This window comes from Cebidichthys violaceus, unplaced genomic scaffold (assembly GCF_023349555.1).
Source record: "Cebidichthys violaceus isolate CVI_PGR_0920_01 unplaced genomic scaffold, fCebVio1.0.p SCAF_22, whole genome shotgun sequence".
Taxonomy (NCBI): domain Eukaryota; kingdom Metazoa; phylum Chordata; class Actinopteri; order Perciformes; family Stichaeidae; genus Cebidichthys; species Cebidichthys violaceus.
In genome coordinates this window covers 4867123-4892773 of record NW_027176395.1, presented here as the reverse complement: position 1 = coordinate 4892773, position 25651 = coordinate 4867123, and the positions used below count along the sequence as shown (strand labels likewise).

At 41.5% G+C, this 25651-nt stretch overlaps 1 protein-coding gene across 1 annotated transcript; it reads right to left on the bottom strand.

The window, feature by feature from the left end:
- Positions 1 to 3335: 3335 nt before the first annotated feature.
- ism2a (isthmin 2a) lies at positions 3336 to 20020 on the bottom strand. The gene is made up of 6 exons (XM_068717652.1): positions 19564 to 20020; positions 14933 to 15175; positions 12555 to 12855; positions 8816 to 8950; positions 7433 to 7501; positions 3336 to 5144 (listed from the first exon to the last, which is right to left on the bottom strand). Exons 1-6 carry the CDS (start codon positions 19702 to 19704, stop codon positions 4627 to 4629), a joined length of 1407 nt encoding a protein of 468 aa, XP_068573753.1. The 5' UTR covers positions 19705 to 20020; the 3' UTR covers positions 3336 to 4626.
- Between the last annotated feature and the right edge of the window lie 5631 nt (positions 20021 to 25651).

Here is a 25651-nt window from a genome sequence, read left to right as displayed (position 1 = left end):
TACACAGTTTCTCTGTTGCCATTTATCTTCTGGCTACATCAGGTAACGACAGAGTAAGAACACCTCTTCTTCTCCAACTTCTACTTCAGTAACACTAACAGGCACATTTTACATATTTAGAATTGAGGTCATCCAAAGGTAACAGGAAGTAATCAAGTTACTTTACTTTAATATTCTCATACTTGAATTACCTAATCCAAGTATGACAATATACTGTATATGACAATGTATGTATGAGTCGCATTTTGTCATGTTCTTTGTGTTTTTGTTTTTCTTTACTTTGCATTTAATGTAACGTGTGATCATCAAAGACAACCAAGAGGGAATTCCTGCGCCCTGTTCTTAAAACAACATGCTGTCAGTGTTTTCACCCGACATAGTTGAGCAACAGTCCTCAGAACAGCAGGAGGGAAGGAGGAGGAGACTTAAAAAGCCTGGCATGTTTACAGAGAGTCCCTGTTTCCCCTCCAGCGTCGACTACCCCATACACACATATACTGGAAAAGAGGAGGGGTTGGGAGGCGTGGTTGTTGGGGTCTATCTATCAACCTCCTGTGGCTCCTCCTCACACATTCTTCTACCCTTCTTCTATTTCATTTAGTACTCTATTTACTGTCAAGTCAAACCTAAAACAGTAAAAATAAAAGGAAAATTGCATTTATTTTTGTCAACTAAACATTTCTGTTACTTCCAAGGCTCTCTCTCTCTCTCTCTCTCTCTCTCTCTCTCTCTCTCTCTCTCTCTCTCTCTCTCTCTCTCTCTCTCTCTCACATAAATCAGTCTGATTTTCCTCCATCAACACTGTCTCACTTCTCACCTTTCCTTTCACACTCCAGTCTTTCAGAACTTCTCTCCAAGCGTCAAAGAACACTCACGGTTTGTGTATGATGGAATGCAATGACCAAGGGAAAAGGAAAATATTTCAATATCTTCAACGGAACAACTGAGCCCAAACAAGCACTAATACCAAAGGGGAAGAGGATGAGTTTAAATCAACAATGTAACCTTATCAGGTTACCTTGATCCTATATGGGCACACTGTAGATGTGTGGACACATTAAATCTGGCTGCACTGTTGCTATGATTTTTAAACCAACTAATTCAGAAAGAAAGGCATAATGAGAAATGAAGCTCTAGCGTAAGTTCAGTCAGGAAGACTATACTCTTGCATGCCTAAGCCCGTAGTTTATTTCTCATACATCTGCCAGTCACTCCTAACGCATGCTCACTCATAATTTCCTTGCTGTCATTGTTGGAGGCTGTCAATCATGATGTCAGCTGTTTAGATTAGCTGGTCTCTATCTAATAGCACAAGGAAACAATGACATCGTTAGCGTATCATGTTGCTGCTGTCTCTTTTAAACACGATTGCCTCTCTACCTTCAGTGCGTTCATGCTGCTGTTACACACCCCTCCACCTTTTTTTTTATTGCTAACATGCATTAGTCAAAACTGGAATCACATTGTCAAATCTCTTCACACCGTTAGTGAAACAGAAGCCTATGTGGACCAAATGTTGAATCGTTTTTTCATTGCTTTCAAACTAAATGCATTCAATGACCACATTTTCCAGAATGTGTGGAGGACAAAGGAAAGGAATACCAAGAGCGGATGTCTCTGATGAGACAAGGGCCACAATTGTTGACCTCGTTGTAAACCATGGTCTCTCTTTGAGAGATTTAGAATTTCAGGATTTTGTTTTTTGTTTCAAATCTTTATTTTGCAAAGTAAATAACTATATGCTAGGATATAAAAAATAAAGTATGTTGAAGCAAATTGCTGCATTTCTGATTCATTCCTGTTACATATATACAGTCAATAAAGTGAAAAGGTGTTATTCCTCTTCTATAATGAAATACTGATTTATGTGAAAAGTCATTCAAACTTCAAAGATAAAAGTGATTTATGTGATGCTCCCTCCTGTTAGTGTTTTTTTTGAGTCAGTGTGTTATGTGTGACAATATTTCTTTTCTGAGTGAGAATTATTGCCAGTGTTATGGTCGAACAAGCTCATTTTGAGACATCAATGAAGTGTGAGTTTGGCTAAGATGCATGTTGGTAATGCAGACTGTATGAGGCGCTTTGAAAAAGTGTCTTCAGTATTGACCTATGCTTGTTAGCAATTGAAAAAAAGTGTAAAAACAAGGAGGATTTCGGTATACTTATTCCATATTAACGAACAAAGGTCTTCTTCATTTGCCTGTTGTCATCACACCAAAATGCACCATGACTATTATCTTATTTGAGGTACTTAAACAGCCCAATTACAGCATGGCTGCAAAAGTAAAAATAGTCACAATGATAGGACTCTGATCAGTTTCAATATGAATGCACACAGAGGGAGTAATATCATGATTTATATGTTAAGTGAAGAGTTATGTAAAATGGTCCCACACATAACCTGCGCGGGGGAAAAAGGTTATTTTAGCTGTTTTCTGACTTTTCCCATGCTAGGCTGACGGGCTGCCAGCTGTAGCCTTATATTTAAAGGCCAGATATGACGGCGGTATCAATCTTCTTATCCAACTCTGGGCAAGAAAGCAAATTTGAAGTGAACATCCCAAAACATTGAACTATTAATTTAAGAGGGAAATCCTTTATCTGTGTGACAGGATCAAAAAATACTTTTTGATTACGTTAACATATGCTTGTTAGCCTTAACTGACATGTTGAGTACTTCCCCATATCAGGTTTATCAAGATCACTTTTTGTCATTTCAGACTTTCTGTGAATATACATGCACATGAGTTTCAATTTCCCCCCGTTCCAAACCGCTGCAACCAGCACCGGTACCAGCAGCACCACACGTAGTAATTAAGTTCACATACACTATATCCACCAATGCTCGTGTCTAATGTCATTACCCAACGTTATTTGTAACTCCTGCTCTCTAAAACATCTTTTCGTCCTGCCATTGTTACAGCTAATGTCTGGAATAGCTGTTGCCACTGATGAACTTGCCTCATTTTTTATTGGCTACTAAAAAAGAAATTAACAATATTTGCTCTTTTTTTTTTGTCTACACAAACTGTCCCCGGCTCCTCCACTCTGTCGATGTGTCCTTGGGCAAGACACTTAACCCCAAGTTGCTCTAGAAGGCTATGCCTGTGGTAAAGGTTGTTAGTCCTGATTGGCACCTTGCATGGTGGTCCTGCCATTAGTCTATGGCCGTGTATATACCCATTCATACCCAGTGTATGAATGGATGAATGACATGCAGTGTTAAAGCTTTGAGTGGTCGGAAGACTAGAAAGACACTATACATGTACAAGTCCATTTACCATTGTGGAGTATAGTTATGTAATAGGGCTGGATTATTAGTAATTTGCGTTATTTCAAAAGGTCGTTTTGAATTTCATTTTATTACTTTGGGAACAGAATCTGGAAGTTCCAGTGTAGACATGGCTCTATTTTCTCATGCAGTCATCGGACAACAGGCACAAAAAGTTGTGTTAGGGACAAGAGGGTGTAACACATCCCACCCCGCTCCACGCAGGTACCTGAACGGTAGAAGTTGTAGAAACATGGATGTGATCCCTCACTGGCTTCCCTCCCACAGACACTGTGTTCAGTGGGGTGAAGAGATGTGAACACCTTTTATGTGTTTGTGTTCAGTGGGGTGAAGAGATGTGAACACCTTTTATGTGTTTGGGCATGTCAAACTGTGGATGGCAAACTTAAAAATTATTTGAAAATGGTATGTGAACAGCATCCCATTTGACGTTTTAGTGTAGTTCAATTCAAATGTCCTTAGCTTGCGCATTAATGCTGAAGGAATGTTAAATATTTTTACCAAAGAAAATGATACCATACAACATGGATGTCAATTCAGATGGGGCTACTTACACCAGAATTTTTCCTGCATTTCTTGGCAGATGGAAGATGTGGACTGGAAGAAAACCCCAGACATGCTCTGACAATAATTCTGTCCGATTTTTAGTAAAGATTAAAAAGTAAAGCATTTATAGTCCAAAGGTCAATTTGACTTTATTCACTGCTTACCTGTTAGAAGGGGAATTCCTTTCGCAGGACACTAGATCTGATTAAAGTAGTTCAGGGGCCAATAAATAACCGCATCCTCTGTACACATTCACACAAATACTGTACACACACACACACACACACACATGCCACTGCCATAAGAACATACAGGAACAGGGATTAGCTGACAAAGGTTCTAGTAGAACATGCTTTATAGCACATCGGCAATGATTTTCATTGTCCTTCCAATGGTTCCAACAACAGTATTATTTCATTTTTGTTGCTGTGAACAAAGTGAAAGTATACAAAGCTTCACCAGTATTGGTTGTCCATGTCTTTCATTCATATTTTCATATCATTTGAAAGTCTTGTAAAACAACAATCAAAGTTTCAATCGTTGTCAATTGATGCAGGAATCCATGAGATTGCAAAAAACTAAGCTTGGAACTTCAAAAGTATTTCGGCTGTCAGGAGTTCATGCACGGCAACAGGACTAAAGAAACACTGTATTAACATTGCAGTTCAGTTTTTCCTGTGCTTGTGCAGGATGGAGACAACAAACAAAAGAAACGGGGATTTGATTAGCCATCATTAAATTCCCCATGTTGTCATTCCTTCTCGTTGTGAGTCCAGAACCCCACACTGTCAGTACTCCCTGGCCTCTTTAAGTTCCATCTGAAACATTTGTTCAGGGGGATTATCCGAACAGTCCAGCCCATTATTGGGCGGCCGTACCGAATGAAACCGACTCCAGTCCCCCTTACAAAGGATCCAGGGGAGTACATCCACCTTGTAATGCAGCTCTGGTGAGAACTCTGTACTGATCAGATTTGGTGCTCCTGCTCCTTTTCCTCGCGTGATCAGCCTCATCTGATCGTCGTAGCAGCAGTGCTGCGCTGCCAATGTTGTGCTATCATACGACAGCATTGAGCGGATGCAAAATCTGGCTGAAGGTTTGTAGATATCCAGGCGTTCTTTGGGTCCGCTCGCGTCCATCCAGCGAAAGGTCTTGCGGTGTTTTCCGTCTTGGATGTTGACGGAACTGTACACGGCCTCAGAAGGGTAGGAGCATGGACAGCTGGGAAGCTCTGTGAGCACTTGGTGCAGGTACTTCTGGAGGAAGTCATTCTTGCAGTTAAGCCACTTCTCACAGCTGTCTACGTCTAGGTTGGGGGGGGGGGATTTGAAAAAGTTAGAATTTTTCACAGAAAGTCTTAACATTCTTCAGTTAGTTGCTAATTAAATTAGCTTCATTTATTGGCAGAAATGGAATATTATATTCACAACTATGTTTTAATCCGTTTATAATGACCTCAGGCTAAGAACTGTTATGTTTTCGTTAGCTTCGAAAAAGGCATTTCTATCGTCATAGGAAGCGACTCCTCTTTACGGAGACGGCCATGTTTCTACAAGCAGCCCAGAACGGACAACGGCACCAGTGCTACATTTTTAAAGACTGGAGTATTGATGAGGTCTTAGTCCACGATGGACAGTCAGACCTCGGGAATATGCACCAACATTATTGGTTTGAGAAGTAATCGTGGCCGGTCATAAGTCACATATAAGCACATCACCCATTATGATCGACGATGTAATCTATCAAATCACACCAAGATGTCCTTACTAATGATTAAATTAGGCAAAAAACTAATTAGAACGTAACCGATTTCAACGTTTCTCTTACAAAAATTAAAAAAGCTCTCACTTTGATTTTTTTATGGTTAGTTTGATGAAGACTTTGACGTTCAGTGATTCAGATGTATTTATTTTGGGATTACTTTGACCTAGATGTTCAGTTCAACAGTTATCCAGTTTGTAAAGTCTTTAATAGAGTCAAAGATTGTTAATTAAGGCCCGAGCACTGACCAACGGTCGGAACGCGAAGGCCCTATTGTATTATTTATTAATATTATGCAAATTAATTGGCTTTTTGGGGGCTTTATCACACTCAGAAACTCACCTATGTTGTCATGCATATCAGGACTGGTATACAAATTTGATATTTTAGGGCTCTCGTATTATAAAGAAATTACTTTATAGCGCCCCCTAGAGTGGTTTAAAGTTTGAAAGGCCACGCCCCTCACCCCATATGTTCGATTGACTTGAAATTGGAACGGAATTTGCAGCATATGTCCATTTTGTGTGAATTTTCCATACATTTTTTCTTCAACTTTGGTCAGTACAATCTAACCGTGATTAAAAGTTATCAAAAGCTTTACGTTCGATGGAATGGCGTAGCAGTGGCGTGGAGGCCAATTTAAGTAACAACAAGCTGATGTATCTCCACTGGACTTGCTCAAATCTGTCCCATGCTTGATAAAAGTCTGGGCCTGAGGATGTCTACAAGCCAATTTTCACTCAAGCACCAATACTAATAATTATTATGCATTTATTTTTGTTATATCATTAAGACCACCGGTCAAACTCTAGTTCACACTACACAACTTTCAAAGTCTTCAGATTGCTGTTCTGATCACACTACACACGTTTTGGTGGTTGTCACACTACACGACTGACCGGCGAGAGGGAGTCACACTCATTATTTCATCATTTCACCAAGATGAACCCCTAAATCGGCAAGTGGAAAATCTGGGCAAAAGTTGAGTAATGTGAACTAAGCGTTAGTTACGCAGTCACTAAAAATTTGTATTGATAAGGGACCATATTTGTGCAGCCAATTATGCAATGCAAATCGCATCACACAGCATTTCAGTTTAAAATGATACAAAGCTAAAACTAATTCAATTAAATGAATGGGAAGGGATTGGCAAAAACAAAGTAAACTAATAACCCATTTCCCGTTCAGGAACTTTTCCAGGGCTTTAGGGATCCGCTCAGGAACTCTAATTTGCCTAATCTTCATGGTTCTTATGATGCAGCGGAAATACAAGAATGGACAAAATAACTTTCAGTTTCTAGTGTAGTTTCTGAGTTTATTCCTGCAGCTTTATAGTTTATTGGACTATTTGTTCAAAACAAGTTCATTTAAACGTTACAGATAGATAAAGAAAAAGAAAAAGATTTTTGGCCATGGTGAAATTCAAAGTTTCTTTCTATAGTTAATGTAGGGTTGAGAAGCAACATGTCAGACGCTAGATTGGGTTCTCCTGTCCTGCTGTTTCCTTTATGTTTGCAGAGTGAAAAGGACTATCGTGTTCTTTGGCTGAGGCTCCGCAGCAGGAGAGCAATAAAATGGAAAGTAAAAAGCAATTAAAACATTTCTGGGAGGTAGGGCCAGTGTTTCATGATTTCTTTGACAGACGCAGAAGAGCAGCTCTCAACATGCTATTAAGGGATATGTCTAAATATCAAAACCAGACACTCCCAGTGTGGTTAATTGTTTGTTACCCACCACTAAATGGAAGATAATGTTTCATATACAGGCCACCACCCATTGAAAACATGGAGTGTGACCTGCTGACATAAAAATACACCCACATTCTATACGTACTTGTGTCCAGGGATTCTGTGCTGTTGGTCGTCTGGATGGGTGTTAGGTCAGTCACTGGCGTTGCAGTGTCTACATGACAGAGGGTAAATGACTTAGCTTAAGGTGCTTAAATTATTCCCATGAAAAAACACACTGATGGCATTTTACATACACAGTAATAAACAAAATAGACATAAAAATGACTTTTAACACTTCTGTTTTACTACCCAATAGTTAAGAATGTCTGTCTTGCAGTTCCACAGAAGATACAATCCTACAATAATCCTACAACAACAGAGTGCAGACCAAGTATTTGATTATATTATGTCTGTTTTAAAATATTATACAAGTAGCAAAGTCCTTATGGTGTGTTCACATTCAAAGGAATTGAGCTAGCAGTTCAACAGCCTGATTTGAGTTTAACCACACCAAATCCCATCTATGTGAGAGATTTGGGTCCAAATCTAATGGGGTCTCATTAGACGGGGGCCATGGGCACCACGGGGATCCCCTGTGATACAGCCATGACGTAACACACTTTATAATATTATTGGCTTGATCATTATTGTTAGAAGTAAATAAACTCTTTTTTAAAGAGTAGCTTTCTGTTATTACTTTAAATTCAACCTTTACAGTTAACTTTTAATGTGGAATAATACTTTTTCTCAGGGTGAGGCCCCCGTTATAATAAATAATTGTTAATAATATTGATATTAATAATTTTTTTATTAATATTTTTTTATGTAAATAATTTAGTTTTCATACTTGCTGATATCCAAACACGCTCCTGCCAGATCCCAACACGCGATTACAAATAAAGTCGATGCGAAAACCCAAATAGACGTGTGGACAACTACAAATGATAACATAACATGATAACAACTGCAGTATCGATGACATCATACTGTAGTTGTTAATGTAGCAGTGCAGTGCGTCTACAGTTTAGGCAATCGGTGTATAAATGCGACAACTGCTCAAGAACAAAGCCTGCATCTTGTTTGCCACCTGCTGATTAAAGTGAAGGGGTCAGCCCCAAAGTTAGTGACAACGTTGGCCCAGGTTTGCTACAGATGATGCATTGTTTACATCAATGTTTACTAGATAGCAGTCGCCTTCATTGACTGTATACCTGTGACTGTATACCTGCCACTCTGATTGTACCTATAACGGCAGATGATCATTCCCAAATTAATAAATTAGAGGCCTGCTTGTCTGCTGTGAGATGAGCTTGGTAGCTCATTTCAAAATGTGATTTATCCCATCTCCTTATATCTGCAAATATTAGAGAACTTTAAAACATTTTTATGCTACTTTTGCTATTTAATACCATCATAAAAAAAAGTGGTTGCAGCTATACGTCAGACTTTTACAATCTTGCCCCATCGCAGAGTTTCAACTTCTTACCCGCACAGTTGTCCAGGTCACACGTACGCGACTCGGTGGCCGTACACGCGTAGCCACAGGAGCGGGTGCGTTTCTGGGTGCCGTGGCCACATGTGACGCTGCAGGGATCCCAGTCACTCCACTCCTCCTCGTACTCTGGAAACACAGAGAGAGAAGATGGATGAAGGACAGGCCGCTTAGAGTGGGTTAAAAAAAGCTAAACTACGGAATAATATATTAAGAGCGGCCTTTGAAGTTAAGTAGTGAATTCCTCGCCCAGCTGGTGTATGTGTGTTATGTAATTAAGTAGCGGCTGAAAAGAGCAGGGTAACAACAGCGTGGGACCTCTGAGACATGCTCCTCTGTATTTAAACAGGGCTTGCAGGAGGGAAGAGAGTGGGGGAGAACTTCAAAAGACTGAGGAGGATGGCGGAGAGAGGGGGGGGGGCGGCCCATATGAATGTCTTCTTGCAGTGTGAGTGATAACGTCTATATGCTAACAACTCTTCAAAATGGTAGAAAGAGTTCAGAGCCAACATTTTAGGAACAACTGGATCTTAATGCAGAAGCTGAATGCATTGGCCAACTTCCCCTTTCCTTCATTTAGTTCCTTTCTGCAATAAAGACACGTACAATTACATCATCAGATTATATGCTAATAGGAAAATGCAATGTATCAGTGCCCTATAGAAAGGAGAAAAGAGTCAAATGAATCCTTCTGAAATCAGTCAGTGATACAAAGCTTTGCTACCTGCTCTAAACTGATCTATGGTCTGCATAAAACCGTTCAATTCAAATTAATTCTATTTGTAGAGCCCAACATACTAAATCACAAGCTTGCCTCATAGAGCTTTGCCATGTGCACAGAATGAACAACAGTCAATCCATATGACATACATGGTACATATAATTAGAGTAGTAGCAGCACTAATATTAGCAGAAACAATAACAGAGAACATTATTACTACTAATGACGGCTGCAGTGGATATAATATAATGATAATGATAAACATGCCAGTAAGTTTAGCCCAGCCTCAAAGATCTGGAACTATTCCTTTCAGACCTGTTTCCACACAGAAGGTAATGATGCACTGTGACCATATGAAGACTGCATACTTTTGGGGAAAGTCATAAGCACACCAATGATCATGCAGGAAGTACGGCCAGCTGGCGTTTTTGTGTGAGAGGGAAAAGACAGTGAGAGGGTGAGAACATGACGTGTGTGTGTGTGTGTGTGTGTGTGTGTGTGTGTGTGTGTGTGTGTGTGTGTGGGGGGGGGGGGGGGTCATCAGGCTGCAATATAGCCAATGTAGCCAAGCTTTCACTGCAAAGTTTGCTGGTTTGATGCTTGATAGTTCAGTGAATAATAATGCATTATACTTAACTGTTATACTTTGTTAATCAAATGTGGATCTGCGATGTAATCACTAACATTTATCTTTCAGGTAAATCTTTAGCTGTTTGGCCCCCAGGTTGCCTACCTTGCCTAGTGGTAGAGTCTGCCCCTGATATTTTTTCCCATGAACCAGAATGCATTTCTGTGAATACCACTTGCCAAGTATCCTCCCTTCACCCCAAATGTCAACAATACAATCAATCAAAAATGTCACAGGCTGGGGGGCTATGTTGCCAGATGAGTTGAAGAACTGTAATGCTCGCTTTGATCTCCTCAATAAAGATTTGGCTGTCTGCCCCGCCTCCAGAGGACCGCCCACTGTCAGTATCCCCAGAGGACCGCCCACTGTCAGTATCCTCAGAGGATGTGAGGAAAACCCTGATGACAGTGAATATGAGTAAAGCTGCTGGGCCTGATAACATCTCTGCTCGTGTACTAAGAACATGTACCAACCAGCTTACTGATGTTATCACTGATATTTTTAACATATCACTGTCTGAGGAGAGAGTTCCCACCTGCTTCAAGACAGACACCATCGTTCCTGTACCTAAAAGTCTGCAGTGTCCAGTCTGAATGACTATCGCCCTGTGGCACTCACCCCCTTTCTGATGAAGTGCTTTGATAAACTGGTTCTCCAGCATCAAAAACAACATCCCAGCCAGCCTGGACCTTCACCAGTTTGTATACAGAGCCAACAGATCCACAGAGGATGCTGTCTCCACTGCTCTCCTCTCAGCCATCACTCATTTGGAAAATAACAACACCTACATCAGAATCTTGTTTGGTGATTTCAGCTCAGCCTTCAACACAAGTTCACCCATTAAACCGATAGTAAACTTAGCCCTCTAGACTTGAGTACCTAATTCTGCCACTGGTGATTAGACCTCCTCACAAACAGACCCCAGGCTGCCAAACCTCCTCCACTCTAGTATTGAACACTGGAGCCCCCCAGGGCTGTGTGCTCAGCCCCTTTCTGTTCACACTGTACACCCACAACTGCTACCCCAAACATGAAGAGAACTCTGTTGTGAAGTTTGCAGAGGACACTACCATCATTGGCCGGATTACAAACGACAATGAGACTTCATAAAGAGAGGAAATCATCAATCTTCAGAGTGGAGCTCAGAGAACAGAGAACAACCTACTGCTCATCATCACAAACAACCTGACATGATCCTCACACATCTCCATCCTGGTGAAGAAAGCACACATATACGGCTGTATTTCTTAAAGAAACTCAGGAAGGCAAAATTCCCATGCCAGGTTTTTGTCAACTTTTACAGAGGAGCAATAGAAAGCATCCTGACTGCAAACATTACAAACTGGTATGGGATGTGTACGGTACAGAAGGGCTCTACAGCGGGTGACTAAAAGCACCCAGAACATCGTTGGCACCATCTACTGAGCATCAGTGATATCGGTGAGAAGGGGAACCTGAGAAGAGCTGAAGGGATATTAAAAGACAAAACCCACCCAGACACAAGATGTTCACCTGCTGCCCTCTGAAAGGAGATACAGAAAAGTAATTTCAAAACTATGATGTCATAGACATTCTTGCAGTAATATACAATCAAGTATGTTTTTCCACATCATCCATTTTATCCATGGTTTACATTTTTGTTACCCTGTTGTGTCATTGATTAATTTTCTCCTGCTTTGTGTGTAACATAGTGAATGTTCATTCTTAAATCATACCTCCTTACTGCCCATAGCTGTGGAGTATACCAGTATGGAAGAAAAGAGAGTAAAGGTGTCAATAAATAATACGAAACATAACCCCTCTGTCTAGACACCAATGTCATTAGAAGCTTTATTTTGAAATATTTATATTTGTGTTTAAAATGGAACTGGTGAGAGCGGCGGTTAGCGCCGGCTAAAAAGGAGGCGGTGCTGCCTGAATGTTTCCTTCTCTGCTCTTTGCTAATAAGTTGCGTCAGAGTTTAGCACATTTGTGCATGTTGCTAACCTCAGTGTCTGAACTGAGTCACTTGCATTGCTGCGGACAATTATTTCCTCAAATTATAACACTCATTTTGACTTGATATAGTGTGGAATGCTGCACTGTAGGCTGTGATTTAAGATAGGACACGTAAGTGCATCAAACAGTAGAGTACAGTGAGGATCAGATTTTGATCTGCCTTACTTTAGATACTAATCCATTCAAATATGCCAGAATCGGCCCCAATACTGATCCGTAGGATTGGCATGGGACATCTCTAATGATTGTAATGATGACATTTTTTATTTTACATTAATCAAGGTACTGTCTGAATTGATTGTGATTTGACAATATAATTCACTTTATCCCGCCTCATATTGTGTGAATCAAAGCTGTACTGTTTTCGTGTCAAAGAGCGTCTTTACCGTAGTTATCCTTTGCATCCCAATCTTTGTTCCAGTGACTACCCCATTCTGCCCCTCCTCCACTGAGAGAGGGGTCCTCACGGTCGTAGTTGTAGTCCTCAGATTGTTCCTCCAAACTGTCTCTTTCCAGCCCGTTCTCCAACTGTTCTGGATATTCCCAGAACAGTGGCCAGAACAGCTTCTTGTGGCTATTAGCCCATTCTGAGGATGACACGGACCAGTCATTACGCTGACCCTCCTTGACCAGGTCCATCTCCACCTCCGTCTCAGTCTGCGTGCCATCTACCACCTCGATGGTCACCTGAAGGAAACACCAAATACTTAGAACAGTATACAGCTAATACATGCAGTGATTGACAGTGACCTCATTATAACTAATATACTAATACATTCATCAATTTGCTTAAATGGCTCAAAGTTGACTGCTGTGACATAACTGTCAAATAACAATGGTGACAGAGCAGAACGCCAGAACGCCTCTGTAGAGCAGGCATAGTAAATTCCAACAGCACATAATGAAAAATTCAACATAACCTTAAAGGTGCTAAACTAAAAATTCTGAGCGTATCTTATTGCCTCCGCACAGCTCTCAACATGGCGGCTTGCAGCTTATGGTGCTAACAGTGCTAACAGCGTGAACAGTGCCGACAGAGCTGACAGTGTTTACCTGAGGGGGAACTGGAGGGTGGGAGCTACACTTCTATGATGAAGCCGTGGGTCGGGGCGGCCTTATCACCTGTACATGCTGTATGAGAGCAGCACAGAGGGGCGTCCGTGAGCTAACCAGTGGTGCACGCACACATGCACTAACATGCACTGAGAGCCATGCGGCCGGCCTGCTATGTCAACAAAGCAAAGAGAAGCTCTGATTACAACACATACACAGAGGGAGAGAGAGAGACTGTTTGTGTACTGATGTACCCAAAAACACAGCCCTGATTGTAACCTGTTGCAGCTACGTTCATTTATCACCTCATAGATGTCATTTAAAATGTATATGTCACATATTGCTTCAACTAAAGGTAGCCAACGGATCTATATATTCATTTAATGTCTAAATGTATCAATAAAGTAGCTCTTCTACAAAGATTTATGTTATATATATATATATATATATATATATATATATATATATATATATATATATATATATATATATATATATATATATATATATATATATATATAACAACTTTACACGTTGGTACAAGCTCTCAGACATGATGAGGGCAGTGATGTCACTGCTTCGGAAGAAGACTGTTTATTTACAGATCAGATTAAAAAGTCTTCTCTCCTTTTATGAAAGAGAGTTATTGTGCAGTGGGGGAGGGGACTGAGAGAAATGAAAAATACAGTTGGATGGAAAGATGAACAGATAGCATGTTGACTTCTGATTATCTCTGTTTATCTCTCGCAGTCACACACATGCATACGTGCATGCACACATTTAAACGCACAGGTCCAGACAAAAGCCAGGTTGCCTACGTTTCCAACGGCAACTGTTTATAAAGACAAAGCAGCACCTGAGGACAGAGATTCCAAAATGATGCTGAACATCCTTGCCCTTGTGCGCCATAAAGACATCCATCCTCATCCTATAAATGTAGTTTATTTGTAGATTTCTCTTGAGTAGTTCTTATCGCATGCATTGTTGTTTCCTGTATGATACACTTCAGTGTGTTAATATATTAGTTAGTTTGGTGCACTTGTGTTCACAACACTTCGCAGAGTAGTGTTTCATTATAATTTGAAATAAACTTGGAATCATGAAGTTCTGCATTAACTGGCTCTTAGTAAATCACGTGTACATGTATTGTACTTGATGTGGGGTAAAACAGGCTCTATTCTGCTAAATTCAGAACATTATGTGCATCTCACTCTGTGGACCAAGCAGTGAATTCCAGAGTCAAATCACCATTTTTGTAAATCAACTCCACAAGTCTTAACACTTTTTCCCTAAAAACGACTCCACTAGGGTTTGGCTTCACGGTCACACTTAAAAATTACCTTTTGACCTTTTAGATTTGGCTCTCACATGTTTTATATTTTCACTTTTCCACAAACCCTGTGTCTGAAGTTCATGGACAAGCTGGAGCGCCCCACTGTTAAAGGTCCTGCATATGGTAACTTGAAACGGTGTCCTGACTCAAACCAGCTGTATGGGATGTATGGAGCGAGAGGGAGATACACGCTGTTGAGAACAGAAACTGAAGATGTGATGGAAGAGGACTTCCCACCTCCTGTGATCACAGGTTTAATCTGGAACACCTGCACTTCATATGAACCCTTCATGCTATGAGAAAAGTGACCTAAACCTGCATCCAATGATACAATTTGTCCACAACATTTAGACTTTCTTCCACATGGATATTGCCTACTTGAATGTTGGGGTTGTGTGAGCCCATGTCTGCATTGGCCAGCTCTGGGAAGTTCCTCAGGTCCAGGATGAAGAGCTCAGGGTCCTCCTCAGGTTCAGGTGGAGGGAGGACACCATGGTGCTGGGACCAGCGGTGTCTGGACCTGGAGAGAGACGAGCCGGAGGGAAGAATCTGCAGCAGGTTCTCCTGCTGGAGGTCCTGGAGAGTCTGATGACCGTTGCCATGAACAGGCTCTGCTGTCACCTGAGAGGGGGAAATGACAGTGATCATGCTGTCTACCATATAACATATTAGATGAAATAGAAAGAAATTGAAGAATTTTCAAAACAGTTAGTGAAGCTGTCGATCAATGTCATAATGACCATTCCCTTGTATTGTTTGGTCTACCAGCACCTTGGGCCTAGCATCCAGGGGGGTATGTGCTTTTTTTTTCATTAATGTGATGGCAGACTCTGCCTAGCTGATGTGACACTAGCGTACACCAGGGTAGCTTGAACTCAAGTGGACTCACTCTGACACTGTGAAGAGAGTTGTAACACTGCTTGTTTGAAGGGAGAGATTGAGGATAAGAAAGAAATGGTCTTTACCATAAATGTTTGATGAATGGAGGCATCAAACACGCTTCATTCAGACTCATGAAGAAGAATCGGCTCGAAGTTGTTAAATAAGACGCGTCACACAATCTTGCCAGAATAAATCAAACTCGCCCAGCTGTCTGCCCGCATAGCAAGGGCTGAGCGGCGGGATGTAGGCCTACTGAGCAGTGTGTGTACTGATTGTTCTGTTAGCCCAAACCACCATCCAAAACAGTCAAAATTAGCAAAAAGTTTTCCGCCCACTGTGCCTCCGACCGCAATGTAGCGACCGAAAGGTACTCAGCAGAGTGTGTTCTGGTTGTTCCATCAGTTGTTCGCCCAACACATCATCCAAAACGAGTCAAAGTCAGCAAGCTGTTTCCGCCTCTCTGTGTCTCTGGGTGCAGAGTAGCGGCTGGGGGTTGGAGAGGCACTCAGCTGTGTTATCACTAGTGACCCCTAACCGGCCGGAGCTTACTGCAGCAGAATGCAAGATTGAGCATGGACAGACTCATAGATGCACACTCACTCACTGAAACATGGACGGACACATGGGAGCGATCGCATTATTCCACTGGCGGAGATAGTAAGTCATTAAATCAAAAGATAATGAGAAGGCAGCTAAACAATGTTTTATTTATATTTTACATATATTTTTTAAAAGGGTGAGAAAATATGATACGAATGTACCCCTCAATTAAAAATAACTTGATAAGACTATTGACAATCTGTGACTTCTTACATATATCCATAGATATCGATATCAAATCCTTCTTTCTGGGGGGGGGGGGACCCCCAGACCCTCACTTTTCAAACCAATGTTACACTCTTAACTAGACTGGACACACGTGAGCATGGTGTTTGACATAATTCCTGGCAACTGACAACTTTGCAGTTGCCATAAGTTGCCGTTTTAAGGTTGTAATGTGCCAATAGAAGAGAATAAGCAAAGGACTGCATAGAATATATTAAAGGTTTTAAAAGGTTAGAAAATGCATTCATCATGTTTGTTGGGCCTGAGTGAGGAACACTAAACACTGCATCGGCTGACATAAGTGCATTGCAGATACATGGTATCTGTGTATATGTCGGCCAATAAGTACAGAGTGTCTTTGTACATTCTGCAGAATGCAGAATGTTTTCAATTAGGACAGAATACTTTGACACAAACTTTGACCCTCTTGTTCATATATCCGCTGCGCAAAAGGATTGTGGGTCAGAATAGCTAGAAAAGCAGGCTGACTCGTATAATGCAAAATACAACCAGATGTAGTAGAACATCCTGGTATTTTTGACATGCTATGTTTTGGGACATATTGAATCTTTTTGTCTGGCATATTGTGAGAAATATATATATATATATATATAGTGTGTGGCCGTATGTTTTTTTTTTTTAATAATTTTTGGGCTTCCTGCTTAACTGGATAGAACAGCTGAAGAGAGACAGGAGAGAGGGGATGGCATGCAGAGATGATCAGAAATGATCCAGTTGCTAACATCTTGTCAATTTCAGGAAAACTCTAACTTTAACGTTTCTCCATATCATATTAATATGTTAAGGACTGTATATGCGTTGCATATTGAATGTACAATATGCACATTGAATGTATGTGTGTGGGCTCTCTTTAGCTGCACACACATTTGTGCCGTGAAAACACTAGCTTATGTTCCTTCACTGGAAACCCCACAGAGGCAAAGAATCCACTTCTACAGGATCATCACGCAAAGCATATGTTCTGAAACATAGATTATGATATACGGTTTCATCTTTACGTCATCTTGGGTGCAGGACATTTGAGAGCTGTCCATCCCACAATAAACAAAAGTTAAACTTGAACTGGCTCAAGAATTTCACGCCCTCCACAAAATGTGGCATCAGCTTCAGCAAGCCTCTTTGGAGGCCCAGTGGAAACGGATGACTACCCATCCAGTATTATTATTAAAGCAGCAGCACCTTCATGTCCCCTGTGATTGTTTGATGAATGTGCAGCCTGCAAACCACACTCAATAACTAGCTGTTCACATTCATTGTCCCGAGTTTGGTTAAGTCAAGGGGGCTATTTGCGTCTAAAATCGCAAGTTCATAATGGATCCCCAGACTTAAGTCAGGCGTCATGGCTCCCCGTGAGCAACATGAACCCAACTGCTCATTTTAATACAAGCACAGAGCCCACATTGGGTGGAGCTGTGAGACCAGAGGACAGTGGAGCCAGGAAAAGACCTGTGACCCTGGTAGGTCCACGACCTAGAGTACATGATGCTTCAAACGCGTTTTTCAGTAAATACTTTTGTACTCAATTCAAGTAGTTACTTTGATGACTCTATTTTGATAAATCCTTCCACCCTGTATATACTGTGGGGGTGGAATGAGGTTTAGTTAGGTCAGTATATCAGTACTTTGTGTAGATTATTCATGAAAAGGCACCAGTCACTCAAGTTCTTCTCGGTCTGCTATATGTAACTCCAACAGGCTCGGAGGTGACATCCCTTTGTCAATTTCTTTATGAGCTAACTCACTTGATTTTTGGATTAAAATGGCTACTCACAAACGCTCTTTCACCTCTTCACCAACTGTGTGGAGCCATGCTCTCTGCCAAGAGTCCAAACCTAGCCAGCCATTTGTCCATTCATAAGACTTGACTGAGAGTCTCTGTCTGAGCAAAAGGTTACTTCACCTGACGACTGCATGCAGGCTGCCACTGCAAGAAATGCAAAATGTGTTTTAGCAGTCATTGACAACCACCAACACAGCTCAGGTCATCCGTTGCTGCAGAGTAATAGCAGCGCACATTAGAGCAAATGGAAGTAGGGACCCTTATCTGCCGTTAAAGCATCTTGACGAGTCAAATGTGCCGAAATGCTGTATAATTAACCTTAGAGCATCTGAGCAGACCTAACTTCAGGAGCTAAAGTCAGGTCGGTTGGTGATCAGTGCAACACTTCCTTGAGTTAGCTGTAGCTTTCTGAAGCTCATAAGACAAATGTATTTCATTATTTGTATCGGGAAGCACTTTTTATGAACATTACTTCATGTAATTAGTTCATGTGAGGCAGGTGGTACACTATTAAACGTCATGATATCTATAAGTTAAAGCTGTATTAACGGCTTGGTGAAGTTGATACAGCAATCATTAAACATTAAACCAATCTATTGTGCGTTCACTCATCCAGACGACACTAGCATCTATTTGGAGTTGTGTTTAGTAGTTAACTAGTGCTGCAGGAAACATGGTTGACACAAGTGGTGACAGTCAACCAACATAGTAAAGTTGCAAGAAATTCACCGTGGCTGATATAATGACACCATTTTCTACAACCCTAAAGCTTTTTGGGGGGGTTTCTAACTTTTAGACATCAGGTGTTCTTTGTTATTCAATGATTACACTTAAACTACAGCAACAGCTGATGCTTGAACACCATAGGACATTTTGGATAGTATGCATCATTTGGTAATTGAAAACATAATCTTTTCTTATTTTTAGACAATAAATGTGGCAGCCTTTCTAAAAGTAGTCATGCTCTGAGGTAAACTTTCAGCACATTGTGTAGGCTGTCAATTATCTAACTGAAGATAAAATATACAGATGTTACAGCATGAATCTTGTCTTAATTGGGTAAGTAAGTAAAGTAAGTGAGTAAATCTGACTTGAAAGACTTGAATTCCATCTTGCTCACTTCACACAAGGACCTGTTTACAGGACCTATTCTTGTCTGCACTCCTTTAGTTTGAAAAGATGAAAAAAAAAAAGCCTCAGGATAAGTCTACATATAATGGACAAAAAAACAGGTACAAGGAAAATAATATCCAATTTATAAGGCTCAATATAAGTTGAGTATAGTTCTCATATAGTCAACATCAAAGATTGAAAAACTGAAATGCAATTTGTCCATATTAAATCTCGATATGCAAGAATACTTTCTCATCACTTTAAAGTACAGGCAAACAATTAACATACAGTACAACACAAATGTCCCCACTCGCGTCCTTGCATTGTATCTCAACGGCCTGCAGCCTTAAGTCCGGGCAGCATGCAGTATAGTACAGTAGAATAGTACCTCAGTAACAGACGCGGTGGTATTTTTGTCTCTGGCTGAAGTCCTCTTTAAGTGCGTGGGAAGTCCGCGGACTGACACCGACACCGCGGTGAGGATCAGCAGCCACAGATGGGACGCTTCCCCGCGCCGCATCTTTACCATAACGCCGTGCTGGTCGAGGTGCAGAATCCCTCAGTCTGTATCCACAGATGCAAGAGGAGGGTTCGTTCAATAACGGTGAGCGCGGAGGAAAAATAAAAATGAAAGTGGCACACGTGAACGTTGTCTGTGTACTTCCTCAGCGCTGACGCTCCGCGTCGAGTTGCTCCCCTAATTGTACTAATCCGCTTTCTAATGTCGGCAGCCTGTGTTCACGTTATGCACATGTAGGATACAACGATCCAATAAGTTGAGCGTTAATGCGCCGAGCTGAGACACTTCTCAGAAGTCCAGCGCAGCTTCCAGAGTAAACCATGTCCTCCTCTCTCTCTGCTGAAGTGACACCGAGTCATTGGTTCCTCCGTTTGCAGTCCAGCTTGTAGTATTGGCTTTAAAGGAGCAACCCACCTCCGCCCCGGATGACGCAACGGAGGGAGGGTATACTACTACTACTACTACTACTACTACTACTACTACTACTACAACAGCATGTAGTTTAGTCAGGCACAGGACAGGAGTAAGACATCCTAAGGAATGATTCAGCATACGATCCTTCTGCTGTACTAATGATTTTGTATTCTTATCAGTTAGTAACCTACTTGTAAGCACCGTATGTATATTGGTAAAAAAAAGATTGATTATATTAATTGATGACAACAACAATTAGAACATTTCCCTACAAAGATTGTGTTGCATCTTGGAAAAAGTTTGGTTAAAGGAGCAGTGTGTAAGATTTTGTGGCATCTAGTGGTGAGGTTGCAGATTACCACAAAATATAACACTGAATGTCTGAGAACTACAGCGGCCTTCAACACTCTTTTCTTCTTCATGACTAAATAATTGTTTTTTAAAACATATATATATAAATAAAATTAAAAAAATCAGAACAGGATTATAATTTATTTATAATTAAGATATGTTGTTCTAGAGCAGCAACAGCAATGTGACCAGCAATGTGACCGTGGCTAAGTGGAGAGCAGGGCCACCTTTCAATCAGAGGGTTGGCGGTTCGATCTCCTGCTCCACTAGTCTCATGTCAATGTGTCCTTGAGCAAGACACTTAACCCCAAAATTGCTCCCGTAGCTGCGTCTACGGTGTGTAGATAGATACTGAAGTGTAAGTCGCTTTGGATAAAAGCGTCTGCTAAATGACGGTAATGTAATGTTTACAACAGCAAGTCACAATATAAAGTAATTAATATCTTGCTGGAAACAAAAATCAAAAATGGCAATAAATTAAATATAATTCCTGAGTGAAGTTTATAAAGAATGAAGAACACCGACATCTATCAGTATCAGTAATCCCTCCAGTCTTCCTGGCTGCTTTGTCCAGGGACCGCTGGATGAACACCAGGACTGAGGGAACGCTGGTCTCATGTTCCTGCTCAGGGAAGAGTGGTAGCTGGTAACCACAAGAAGGTTAGAGACTGGTGGCTGAACTGGGAAGGATGTTGTGGATGTATTCGGTCCACATGGTTAAGGGTAAATGGAGTTGTATAGCAATTGTATAGTCTTCCGACCACTCAAAGCGTTGTAACACTACATGTCATCCACCTAACATCATACACTGATGGAACAGGCTACCACGCAAGGTGCCACCTGCCCACCAGGACTAACTAATCATTCATACCCATTCACACGCTGCAGGCACAACCTTCGGGAGCAATTTGGGGTTTAGTGTCTTGCCCAAGGACACATTGACATGGACTAGTGGAGCCGGGAATCGAACCGCCGATCCTTTGATTTAAAGACGACCTGCTCTACCACAATTGCTTTGAGGAGTGGTTGCCCAAAACAAGACAGTGCAGGGCTGTCTCCATCTCTTGATTCATAAGCTCAGCCTGTTGGACTGGGGGTTGAACCCAGATGACAGACTGACAGTGTTCCCCACCAGCCTGCAAAACTCTGACCAAAGTGTGACGTGAATTGTGGCCCCTGGTCAGTGATCTCATTACTGTCAGACGAAGGTAGGCCAGTGGCAAAATCACAAGAACTGTGGGACCAGGGACAACCAGGAACTGGCAGGGGATGAAGAAAGCCAGAGCGAGCTTGGTGAGTGCCCTTATCTTGAGAGGAGACCTGCCAAGCAGCAATGATTCCTTCTATGTCCTCCTCTATGGATGACCACCTGAAGTGTTGTCCAAGCAGTACTAGAGTGCGTCTCACCCCAGGATGGCAAGCCAGTAAGAAAGAGTTGCCCCACTAAGGATAGAGACTGGCAGAGACAAACCAACGGTCATCTGGACAAGTGCTGGGAGCAGGGTGTTCAGCATGGGAGCGCTCAAACTTGTCCTTCACCTCTCAGGTTATTGCATCGATGACACATGCAAGACAGAGGATACCTTCAGGATGGAATGGAACATTCTCTGGCTTGTACTGGTAGAACCTGGACTGAAATGAAAAAAGGTAAAATAGAGAGCCCACACCTAGCTTGACGATAGTTCAGCCCCATGTTCTCCAGATCACAAATGGTTGCTCCAGCCAGTGTCTTCACTCCTAAAGTGCAAGTTTCACCGCCAGCAGCTCCCCGTTTCCAATGTTATAATTTCTTTCTGTTGGCGATAGCTTCCAGGGGGAGACGCCACATAGGTTAACCATCTAATTCTCAACCGACCGCTGAAAAAGAACCAGCCCCACACCAATGTCCGAGGCAACCACCTCAACCATAAATTAGCGAGCGGAATCTGGGAGCAGAGGTGAAACGTGATTTTAACTCACCAGAAGCCCCTTCTGCTGCAGAGGACCACCGTAAGGCTGCATGCTGGGAGGTGATGGCCCAAAAGCCCAGAAAGTGTTGAAGTCCCTTGCGTGTCAAAGGAGGAGGTCAGTCAGTGACCCTTTTGGTCTTGGTTGGGTCCATCTGGATGTTACCAGCATTGATGACAAAACCCAGGAAGGAGTGTTGGACTCACACTTTTCAGCTTTTAGAAAGAGAAAGTTCTCTAAGAGCCTCTGGAGGACTTGGCGTACATGTACCACATGCTCCTGTTCAAACTTGGAAAAAATTAGAACGTCATCCACACAAAAACACAAACGTTAAGCAGATACCAGAGAACATCATTGACCAATGGTAAAAAAAAAAAATGGTAGCACCTTGTAGCAGTTCAAAAGCAGAGGAATTTAGTAGGAGAGGGTACATGTTTTTGTCAGTGATGTTACTGAGTCCTCTCTAGTGCAAGGGCGCAGGGATTTGTACCCCTTACCCTGTTACAGCTGGAGATGATGGCCTTATGATTCCTGCAGCCACAGAGTCATTAATGTACTTCACCTTTCATCATATCATGGATGTGATGAAAGGTGAGTATTCTGTTGTGATTTAACCTGACATTATTATTTGAAGAGTAGCCGATTGATGTGTAACCCTGCAGAGGAGACAGCCATATAGAGCAGTAGCGTGGATGGACTTCTCCAAAACCTCCCGACTGATTCCAAGTTGAGAGGCAAGAGTTATGCACCAGAGGAGTAGGCAAAATTGCCAACCTTGTTGTTACATTGTGAGGATGTTTCTTGGTCAATATTTGGATATTAAAATTACCCGTGTATGCTTTGTACAGCATATGGCACATCGTTTTTACCGGAGGCTATTGGCTTTCACACTACAAGCTCATCCACTGGTTCTGGAGTGATGCCTTGACCTGAAAACATTTTGCACTAGACTGTTCTATGTTTTGCAACTATCGTGCACTTTTAAATAAATTATGTTAGAAACTGTTACCAAATAAAAGTGTATATAGAATGAGGGTTTTTTTTTTTAATTGGTGTTTGAGGCCTCTGCCACGCTTTCTGTTTGCTTGTTCAAGCAAGAGCTTGCTTGCTAACTTCTCATATCTTGAAATTTGTCAAAAGAGGAACAATTGTTATTATTGTTATCCCTGCTGTCCATAAGGTGCCTCTTCGGCCCAGCTGTTTTAAAACCTCCCTCTAGCCTTTAGGCCACTCCTCCTCATTTATATACAGCTTAAAATGTTGGACTTATATAGCATAGTTGTGACGGCCCCTGCCTATCTTACAAGTGTACAAGTGTGTTTTTTTTTATATTTGTCCCTGTATCCCTGAAGGTGTCCCAGGAACGCAGTTGCGGCAGAGTACTGGATGCAGAGCACCTGGTCCTGGAGCTTCTCTGGAATAAAAGTCCTACTCCAGTGTTGCTCTGGCCCCTCCTGCTCACCTGGACTCATCCCTGCCAGCGTCTTCCCATTTTTTCCTTAGTTTGGTCTTCTTTTGTTTTTGCTGACAACACCCCACACTTCATCATGCTCACACATTCACATTTACATTACTGATGTTAGTGACTGACCCACTTCACATTTGTAGCTATTTCTTTACTTTTTACTTCATTATCATAAATACCTTTAATTTACCATCATCCATTGTGTCCTTTTCCGTATTTTTCCTGGCCTAGGAGCCGGGTTATGACATAGTGGGGCCTTTCAACAAGACCCACAAAAAGGCATATGGGGCAACCTGTTCTCAAGTGTCAAGTAACTGACCTCCTCAGCATAGATTTATTTTAATTGTCTACTGTAATGTTCAAAACACACTTTATTCTTCTCATGCTGTCTGCCTCCAATATGCCTGTATTTACCTGTCTGAGTAGCTCTGATTAGGCTTGTTCGAGATGAGCCGGTCCCGATCAGAATCGATCACCGGCGATCGGCGCACAATGCATGCTGGGTAGATTTGCGTCCAACTTGATCCTGATTTGCTCTGACGTCATGAACACGAGGTCAACGATGACCTCACGAGAGCGAGGCGGCCGCAGATTTTAGAGGCAGGCGCCTCAGTTGCTTTTCACCGACTGCATGACCCAAAGCATGGTGGGAAACGCCTGGCTGTCGGCATATCAAAGAGCTGATTGGCTCTTAGATTTGACAACAAACACCACGTTTTGTAGAAAATCCTATTATTCTGTGCAATTGTAATAATTGTTGGCTATTAGTCACATGTTGTACAACGAAGGTTCACGCAAAACATATCTTGCATGATTGATAATAATAATACTAATAATTCATTAATAATAAAGCTTATTCATATAACACATATCAAAGCAAACAGCAAAGTGTTTCACAGGCAGACATAAAAAGAATAAAAGATAACATACAATGCAGATATACACACATATTTCCACATAAATATATATTTACAAACACGTGAATAAATCTGAACGAGGTCTGTAAACTACAAATAGCCTACAGATCGAATCTAACAGGAAGTTACTGTTTCTGTGACTTCCTGTTTATTCCTTGAAAGCAGCTGAAAACTGTCCGACTTGACAGCAGTTTTTTGTCACCGCCCCCTGCTGCTGCCGCCTGCTCTCGTACACTTTCCAGGCGAGAACCTATTCTGAACGTTCATCTGGAACGAGTCTATTTCCTTCTGTAAAGTCTGTTTTTTGCATGTTCCGGAGCAGATGTGCAGAGTGAGGGACACACGAAGTGTTGTATATTGTCTCACGCAGGTATGTGTTTTCCTTTGGTTAATGTTTAATCTTTGCTGTCTCTGTTTAGTCACTCCACTCCATGCACCTGTTTACTTTGGCCACCCGGTGTCGCTGTTTCTCCTCTTGTAAATCACTTATCATGGTTTAATGTGTTCCTGTGAATTTGAATAGCTCTTGACTAGTTATATTATACAGTAATGTGATGTATTAAGTTTACTCCCGACTGTATTCATTGCAATGTATGCAAAAAATTCACTGCTCAATGTTGTTTTGCATTGATGAGGGAGCAGATGTGCAAAGAGCGAGAGAGGGACCAGAAATTAATTCATGTGTTGTATATTGTCTTCTGCAAGAGCAACTAAATGCTGGAAAACTATCTTTTGAGTCATCTCCTTCTATGCCCTATCCGCATCTGTTACACATGCGTACCAACATGTTGGAGATGTGACGTGGTGAATTGAAGCCAGACTGGAGAAATTAAATGTTAGTCATCATTATATCTGTAATGAT